We start from the raw sequence: 10,000 nt of genomic DNA on the forward strand, positions 1-10,000 counted from the left end.
ATTTGTGTGTAGTCTATCTATATATCTACATGTCTGTCTATCTATATATCTACATGTCTGTCTATCTATATATCTACATGTCTGTCTATCTATCTGTCTATCTATCTCTCTATCTATCTACCTACATATAAAATATATGGATATAAAAAGTCTACACACCCCAGGTTTTTGTGAAGTAATAGAACACCACTAAGAAAAATGATGTCCGAACTTTTCCCGCCATTGATGTGAAATTGCAAAGTATACAAGAGTCCGATTGAGATAAGAGTCTGATAGAGACAAGAGTCCGATTGAGACAAGAGTCCGATTGAGACAAGAGTCCGATTGAGATAAGAGTCTGATAGAGACAAGAGTCCGATTGAGATAAGAGTCTGATAGAGACAAGAGTCCGATTGAGATAAGAGTCTGATAGAGACAAGAGTCCGATTGAGACAAGAGTCCGATTGAGATAAGAGTCTGATAGAGACAAGAGTCCGATTGAGATAAGAGTCTGATAGAGACAAGAGTCCGATAGAGACAAGAGTCCGATTGAAACAAGAGTCCGATTGAGATAAGAGTCTGATAGAGACAAGAGTCCGATAGAGACAAGAGTCCGATTGAAACAAGAGTCCGATTGAGATAAGAGTCCGATTGAGACAACGCCTGAAGGTTTTTGCACTAATATCGACTGGCATTTGTAGCTATTCCTGATTCCCTCCCCCTTGATTAAAGCCCCAGTTGTAGCTGAAGAAAAGCAGCCCTAAAGCACGACGCTTCCACCACCATGCTTCACCATGACTGTGGAATTATTGCGCCTTGTGGAATTGGTCTCATCAGACTATAACACATTGTGCCGTATGATTTTGGGGTGATTTATTTGAGCTGGGATGTGTTTTGTTTGTTTTTTTGTGAGAAAGGGCTTCCGTCTAGCCACCCTCACACCAGAGCTCGGACATGTGAGGAATATGAGAGACGGTCGTCACGTACAGAGAGTCATCAGTACTTGTCAGATATTCCTGCAGCTCCTTTTGATGTTGCCGTAGGTCTCTCGGTAGCCTCCCTGGTAGGTTTTTGTCTTGCCCTTTTGTAAATTTTGGTTCTTGGTGATGTTGCTGTGGAGATACGTTTTCTCTGTTGGTTGATGATGGCCTTTATGATGTTCCATGGTGCATCTAATGTTTTGGAAATGATTGTATACCCCCCTTCCTGATTCATATCTTTTGACAAATGAGATACCGTACATGCTTCGTAAGCTCTTTGCAGACCATGGCTTCAGCACGCAGACGACACCAAGATAATTACTTTTGAACATGAGATCGGTTGTGATTGGATTTCATGTCAAACGGCTTTCTTTTCGCCTGGCTTAATTCATCTACTGCACCTTTTCCATAATCCAGCTTCAGACGTTAGCCTTTTATCGGCAGAGACATGAGTCAAATAACTTTCCCGTCTGCCTTTGAGAAAGGTTTTGTTTGGTTTTTTTTTTGCCATTTGCTTGTCATTTCAGCTGTTTGAGCTTTACCTTTTATGGTATTTTGTGGGCGTCACCAAATGCAAATCAGCTGCGCCATGCTCATACCTTAGGGTGATTGACGTTCGTCAACATACTCACGTGGATACAAAGAAAAGCGGCGTTTCCGGAACATCTGTGACTCCAGAGGAAGTTTTTTTTTTAGTAAGTTTTAGTTTTCTTCTTTATCGCAGGAAAAAGGAAAAAAAACTCTCATTTCTCTCGTTCTCTCAGGAACAGATGCATATCCAGGCAGAACTAACATTCTGACATTTATAGTTTTGATAGTAGTAAGAAGACGAGTAAGAAATATTTTATTATGCAGTTAATTGAAATCAAGAAAATTTTTGTGCCCCCCCCCATGCCCACTCCCTTTTCTTTTCTTTCTTTTTTTTTTTTTTGAATGCAGCTCTAAGCACAATAACATGTTCAATCTTGTGCCATTGGACACACGCCCAAATCCTGTTGACTCGGACAGAACTGCTGTTATTTTCGATGTTTTTAGTTTCCCTTTACGCATTTTACTCACGATCACGCCCTTGCGGAAGACAAACGCGCTTGAGTTTCGCTCGCTCCGCTTCTGATTCACACATATCCTGATCCATCTTTTCTCACGGTGTTAGATGACAAAGTCAGTGCAGATTTTCATCTCTGAAAAGTCGCCTCGCCTTGGCCTGGTCCCATCCCTCCGTCATCTCACTTTCGTTATCAGCTTCACTGCGCCCTTCGTGAAATGTGTCAGTGGTGGTTTTTTTTTCTTTCATAATCCACGCTCTTTACAGGTAATGGCACCAGTCTGATCGTAACAGGTGGAGGTTTTTTTTTTTTTTTTTTTTTTAAAAACATATATATATATATACATATATATATATTTTGCAGAATACGTTCTCACGTGCAGGTCCGTACTCTCGGAGACAAGTGGCTTTTGATGAACAATACTGAAAGTGCCTGACACCACAGAGGCTGAAGCAGGCCGCTGAATTGGAAACACTTTTGGCTGACTCACCTCAACGTCGTTAGTGCGCCGGCAAAGCTTTGCGTTTGAATGAATGAAAGAAAGCGTATAAGTTAATGAATGACTCAACGCAAACAATGAATGAATCTCGCGCTGATTTGTGGAACATGACATGTTCCTGGAGGCCCTGGATCCTCCTCTTCTTCTTCCTCCTCCTCCTCTTCATCCTGCTCTGCTGGCCCACACTGGAACGCTGTACCGTTTGGGCTGGTGTGTCATCCTAGTGTGTGTGTGTGTGTGTGTGTGTGTGTGTGTATGGAGGCTCAGTGTGAGTGGAACTGAGACAATGATTCACCTCACACCTGCTCTGGCTAAGCAGAAAGAAAAAACTCCCTCTGTTCCTTTCTGCTGCTCTGAGCGATTTTCCAGCTACTACGCGAGTGTGGGTGTTGTGTGTGATGTAGCCCGTGTTCCTGTGGCTCGGGCTGTCAGAACTAATTTCACTCTCTGAATACTACTCGAATTTTCATAATATTTACGTATCAAACTGAAAAGTTTACCGAACGTTTATGAAGCGATTTTCCGCCACGCGTGACGTAAGGGACAACGGGATCTGAATAAACGTACGCCGTTTACGGCGAGTTTTTTTATTATTATTATTATTATTAATCATAAATCGTGAAGGGTTTTTTTTTGTTGTTGTTTTTTTTTTAGGAGTTCATTCTCAAATAGCATACGGAGTCGTCAATGACATGGGGTGGACAATATGTCATGTTGAAATGTATGTTTTGGCCATGAATATACTCCAAAACACACTGGAATGCCATTTGAGGCCATTCTTCCCTCCATCCATCCATCTTCTATACCGCTTTATGCTTTTCAGGGTCACGGGGAAACCTGGAGACTATCCCAGGGAGCATGGGGCACAAGGCGGGGTACACCCTGGACAGGGTGCCAGTCCATCGCAGGGCACACTCACATACACACTCACACCCCCCTTCATACACTACGGACACTTTGGACACGCCAATCAGCCTACCATGCATGTCTTTGAACTGGGGGAGGAAACCGGAGTACCCGGAGGAAACCCCCGCAGCACGGGGAGAACATGCAAACTCCTCACACACAGGGCCCCGGTGGGACTCGAACCCCCGACCCTGGAGGTGTGAGGCGAACGTGCTAACCACTAAGACACCGTGCGCCGAAACCATTCTTAAATACACAAACTCTGTTAATGGATTAATTAATAGCATCATCCCTTTTTTATTTGTTTGTTTGGGTTTTAATCGGATTTTAGCTGATCTTTTTCTATTTAAAGTGAGCTGTCGTAGACGAGCGTTCAGCCAGATTGTTCTTCAAACCATTTAACATTTGCGTCAAAGCAGAACACATCAAATAACCAAAGAAAAAAAAATTGCTATTGCTTTATAAATTTTTTTAAAAACATTTAAAAAACAATTTTTGATTTTTTTTTTGGATTTTTTTTAATTATCATTTGTTTGTTTGCGTTTTAATCGTATCGGATCTTATCTTCAGGACCTGAATTTTTTTACATTTATTCTTATTTAAAGTAAGCTGTAGTAGACGAGCTCGTTCAGCTAGCTTATCGAATTAACGAAGAAAAACAAAAAAAAAAATTTTTTTTCAATATATGTAACTTTATTTAATATATTTGCAGTATGTGTAAGTTTATTTATGTATGTGTGACTTTATTTATATAATCATTTTGAAACAAATGGGTCACTCGTGTTTCGCGTCAGCTCCTGATTTTCTTTCTCAAGACCGATGCCGAACGTTTTTTTTGTCGACTGTGCAACCCTTTGTGTTGGTGTTGGTGTCTCTGACGAGAAATCTTAAGAGAAGGAATTATAAATCGAACGCGTTAAAGTTTCTGATTAAATAATGATAGTGCCCTCTTCTACTTTTCCGAAATGATAGAATTTGTTCCGTGGCACTGAACTGATTTTATGACTGGGTGTGTGACAGCACGTACGTCTTACGCCAACCTCATGGAGAGACAGGCTTTTACGTTGTGAGTGTATGTGTAGTGTTTTTATTTCTGTGTGGGATTATTATTCCACTCTGAGCTTGAGTCTATTTTTTTTTTTTTTTTTTTTTTTTTTCTGCTGACCCATCTCAGACATAGTGAGTTGCATCATCACGAGAACATGCCCACTCTCTCGGTTACTACCTCAAAGATCGAAACTGCAGTTGTGCGTACAGTCTGAATGACTTGTATTGTAGTATTACTAATAGACACATTTCTCTCCTTTGATGTCCTCTCTCTATTTTAGTTGGTAAACCACACAAATGTAACTACTGTGGGCGGAGCTACAAGCAGCGCACATCATTGGAGGAGCACAAAGAGAGGTGCCATAATTACTTGCAGAGTGCTGGGATGGACTCCGCCCCCAATCCGGGTCCGTATGCAGGTGAGTGGGTCAGGATTTCCGTCCATCCGAATTTTGAGCGATTTTAGTAATTAGTCACTCCCAGGGTTGAGGTTAGGGTTAGGGTTAGTCAACCCTGGTCAAGACGTCCCCAGGTCTAGCCACGGGGTGTGAAGCCTAGTCAAGATCGAGACTAAACTACATCAAGACCACAAAGCGTTTTTCAAGGCCAAGGCTTTACTACAGCTAGTCCACTTCATTCACGTTTTCTACAACAATTCTAGACAAACATTATTTTTACAATCTCTTATCAAGGCCAATGTCCAAATCTGAGATGAGTCCAAGTACCAATAATTCTGAGACGAGTCCAAGTCAATACAGAAAACGTCTGGAGACCGGACTCGAGTCATACAGCACTTGTGTTTAAGTTGTTTCGTAAAATAGTAATAATTATTAATCAAAATAATTAATCCAAGACCGTATGGGTTCAGTCATTTTTCTGAATTTTTAAATGTATAACTTTTCTTCCCTTGTAGTGAAGTAATAATAATTTTTTTAAAAAATGTATAAATAAAAAACCAGCAGTAATATGTTTATTTAACCACGCATGTCCAATCACAACATTATCTTTGAAGATGCACTATCACGTCATGCCATATATCACTGAAAAGCTTGCTTCCTGATCTACTGTATCTATGTCAATTTATTTTATACATCTTATAGACCGCACATATTGGTATGAAATCACATCGTATTATTAAAATCCACTTATTTCCACACTAATCTAATCATTTAAGGAAACGTGTGAAACTTATTTTTTTTTTTTTTTTAAGACATATACCAATCGTGTATTTTGTTTTATTATCGGTACTTTTTCATAAATGTGTATTTATTTATGCAAATTACATATGCATGAGGTTGCATACTTAATGGAAGCAAAAAGAGAAATATCAAGGAAATACCTCTTAAAAAAAGGTTAATAACCGGATTTTGTACTGGAAAATGAAAAAGATTAAACGGTTTTAAAAGCTATTTTCCTCAATAAACAATAATATACGTATGTAGATGTGTGCAACCTTATTTTATTAGATCAGTCCTTATTTACATAAATAAATGTAGATTTAAAAAGAATCGATATAAAAAAAAAAGACTTCGATCCGTCCCTCGATCTATCCATCTATACATCCATCCATCCATCTTTGCACTGAAGGCTATAAGAAGCATGCTATTATCTAGTGGCTCATAGCCTCCATCCATCCATCTGTCTATCCATCCATCTTTGGATTTATGAAGAAATGTTAAAGCAATTTAACAATCTGAGCATAAAATAAATTAAATTCACTAAATAAAGTAGAGATTATGTAAAAGACTTGCATTGATGGCGCATATATATATATATATATATATATATATATATATATATATATATATATATATATATATATATATATATATATACTGAATTCATTGATCTGTACTCAGTAAAGTTGTATGTTTGTCCATGTTGGTTAACCTGTTACAAGCTCCATCCTGCTTCACATAATATAACTGGGACATCTAAACCTCTGACCTCAATCTCTCTTTTGATAAGCGGTCACAAGCCTTTTCTCATGACAGTGTCATACATCCCCCATCTTAGTTTGAGTCATGCTGTTGGTCTTAGACACCTCCGTCAGCCACCATTGGGCAAATTGCATTAGACAGCTAAACTATCGACGCTCGATGTTTGACTGTTCTGTGACTGGTTTTGCATTGAGTGTCTTACATGACGCACTTATCGAACAGGAGAGGCACTTTGGTTTCTCTACTTCAGCTCGGTGTACCAATATGTGTAGCAACAACACCCCTAACCTACTTCAGGCAGGTGAATGGGTCACAACCTTAAATGCATCCAGCTTCTGTCATTTACATCTTCCAGCGAGAACATTTCACAAAGCGAGCTATCTCGATACGTCAGACATGTCGACAGATCTGACTCGTTTTCACCACTTTAACATCCACGGTGGATGATCATCTTGCTCCCTGGAACATATGCTTTTCAGATGAACCTGCACAGCATCGTGTTAACGTTAAAGTTTAGCTTATGTTAGCTCGCTTAAAGAAATTTCAAGTACACTTTGGTAGCATGTATACTTTAAAAAATGGTCTACCTGCATGATTTTCCTAATTTCTCCTAACCACTGCAGAGGTTCCTAAAGAGCCGAGACCCCTGGGAGAGGTAGCCAGCATAGTGCCCTTCGAACGGCCGCCTGTCATCGAGAGACTGCAAGCCAACGTGGCCAAGAGGAAGAGCACCACGCCACAGAAATTTGTTGGTGGGTATCTGTTCTCCGGCGAGAAAACGCTTACTGAGTTAATAACACGTACATATTCATAATATCACAAAGGTCTGTGAGCAGTCACCTCACCAATGGAAATACTGTAGCCTTACTCAAAATGAGAACTGATTGCTAAATATAACCACAAATATTTCCTTTCGAGGCAGAGATCATAATGTCAGTGAAGTAGGCTAAGAGCCAAAATAGGTTTCATACTCTACCTGAAAATGTGTAAACACGTATTCGTTTTTTTTTTTAGCCAAAATGGTTGTATAATGACTTACACACACACACACACATATATATCTATATATATATATATATATATATATATATATATATATATATATATATATCTCTGTGTTGCCATTTACAAAGCGTACAAATCCTCATGTAAAATGTTAGGTGCAGTGTGGTTTCAGGGTGAAAGTGTTTGCTAAATCCAAACACTGCAGGAAAGCAAAAGAGAGAGTGAGCCTAATTTGCTACAGGCTGGAGATGTTTTTTCCCCTTGTGGTTTTTTTCACACCTGTAACTTTAATCGAGCAATGCGCAACACCTCACCACATCCACGTTAGGCAGGGGTTAAATTCGCTCACCCGGCTCTTCGCACGGGGCTTTCCAACTTTATTCAGAGCAAAAAAACATGAAAACATACAAGAATGATCTAGACTTGAAATATATCAGCTGGCTTCCTTTCTGGCGTAAAATGGTGTTGAAGTGTGAGAAATTTTTTTTTTATTATTATTATTTTATTTTATTATTATTTTTTTTAATAGGCTTTTGTAAAACGAATGAAATGAAGAATTACCCTTCCTGGTTCTGATTACAAAAAAAAAAAAGTCTTTAATTACATGATTTCATAATTATTATAATTGTGTAATATGTTTAGTAATAACCTTATAAGTAGAACTTCATCTCAATTGTGTAAAAAAAAATAAATAAAAAGAAACAAAACAAATGTTTCTTAGGAAACGAAAAGAGAAAAGAAAGGAAAAAAAAACAGCAACAATAAAATAACTGTATGTGACCTGTTACAAAGTCCTGACACTGGAGACTCCTTCCATGAATGTTAAATAAACATCTCCGTACGGACCCTATATAGAAACATAGCATAACGTATAACATATCAGAACGAGCGCGTTAATACAACACTGTGATTTGCAGCGGCGCTGCTGGTGCAGAAAATTCAGTGGAATCAACACCCTCTGACCAATCAGAATCCAGAATTCAGCAGCGCTGTTGTATAATAGTAATATAACTGATGTGGACACACAAAACCCGTGAAGAAAACAACGTTCCTCATGACAGATGGGAGTGTAAATATAAATAATCGTTTTCGTTGTGTTCTGCAGGAGAGAAGATGATGCGCTACTCCTACCCTGACCTGAACTTCGACGTTGGCCTCAAGTACGAGAAGGAAGCAGAGATCATGCAGGCTCACATGATGGACCAGGCACTCAGTGGCTCCCTCGCTTATATAAACAGCGATACTCTGCGCCCCATAATGTCTCACCCGCCGCTGGCCATGCCCGAGGTGGTGTCCATGGTCAACCCCCTGTTCCACTCCGTGTATCCCCTCGGCCCGCGGCTGGAGCGCCCGAACAGCCGCGAGTCTCTCCACGTGCCCCACCATCCAGCCCACCAATCGGAGTTTTCCGCCCGCGCCAACGGTGGCATCGCACTGGCACGGCCCAAAACCTCGCATGCGGTCCGAGGGGAGGTGCACGACGGGCGCGACCGCTCGCCCAGCAACAGCGGCCAAGACTCGGCCGACTCGGCTCGCAGCAGCCCACGAGACAAACTGGTGAATCAGACGAGCGCCAGCGTCAGGGCAGCGTTGGCACGGCCGGACGAGAGCGGCCATCAGCCGGGCGTCAGAGACGGGATCCGAGTGTTCGGACCGGGAGGAAACGAGGTGCGGGTGTTCCAGTGCGATCACTGCCGCGTGCTTTTTTTAGATCACGTCATGTACACCATCCACATGGGCTGCCACGGCTACAGAGACCCCCTCGAGTGTAACATCTGCGGCCACTGCTGCAAAGATCGCTACGAGTTCTCCTCGCACATCGTCCGCGGCGTGCACACCTTTCGTTAAGCAAGGAGATGCAAACTCGCCCCCGGGGATCCAGGATCCCAGACGGCGTCGGAGATGCCCAGCCGAGCAGCCATATATAGCAAATACGTAATATGAAGGTTTAGGTCCAGCAGGTTTTGATTTTGATTTCGAAGGCGATATATTTGGGTGAGGGTTTTACTTTAAACATGTAGAGGATGTGAACGATGTGTTGAAATTCTCTCCGCATACACAGACACTCACTTTTTTTTTTCGATTTTTTTTTTTTTTAAATCTACTGCACCATCCAAAAAAACAGAGCAGCTATATTAGCTTAAACGTCATGAAGGGTTTTCAGTTTTTTGTTTTTATTTTATTTTATGCGTGTGCGCGTTTGTTTGATCTTTAGTGCGTCTTTTCTTGCCGTCGTCCCTGTCACAAAAGGTCTATTCGAGATTTTATAGATGTCGCCATATGAGTGTATCAGGAACAAAGTGCCCTTGCGCACAAGGGACCTTCAGGGGAATAGAGAAAAGACTAATAAATGTTACTCTTTTTGTTCTTGTTGTTGTTTTTTTTTTTCTTTCATTCTTTCCTGTGCTGCTGTTTTCTCAGTGCCTTGCCGATGTTTGGACTGTTATGATTTTCGAGCTTGCCTTTTCCACCATTTTTCCACCATGACCTATTATTATAACCTTAGCATTAGAGGTTGCTTTATTATTATCGTTATTATTATTATTATTCATTTTGTGTTTTCTTTTTCGATTTTCACTATGAGTATGTGCAGGATCA

General features: G+C 40.6%; 1 protein-coding gene across 3 annotated transcripts in view; it reads left to right on the forward strand.

Annotated features, from left to right (window-relative positions):
• The window catches only part of ikzf2 (IKAROS family zinc finger 2), a 51,914-nt gene that overhangs the window by 41,575 nt on the left and 339 nt on the right, over positions 1-10,000 (forward strand). For all 3 annotated transcript variants that reach the window (XM_053626221.1, XM_053626223.1, XM_053626222.1), the window contains 3 exons: positions 4,739-4,876; positions 7,021-7,149; positions 8,508-10,000. The exon at positions 8,508-10,000 is cut by the window's right edge and continues 339 nt beyond it. In XM_053626221.1, the coding sequence (XP_053482196.1) occupies positions 4,739-4,876; positions 7,021-7,149; positions 8,508-9,250 (1,010 nt within the window). In that variant the 3' untranslated portion in view covers positions 9,251-10,000. The remainder of the gene's footprint in view (positions 1-4,738; positions 4,877-7,020; positions 7,150-8,507) is intronic.

The sequence above is a fragment of the Ictalurus furcatus genome, chromosome 6, assembly GCF_023375685.1.
Source record: "Ictalurus furcatus strain D&B chromosome 6, Billie_1.0, whole genome shotgun sequence".
In the NCBI taxonomy this organism is placed as follows: domain Eukaryota; kingdom Metazoa; phylum Chordata; class Actinopteri; order Siluriformes; family Ictaluridae; genus Ictalurus; species Ictalurus furcatus.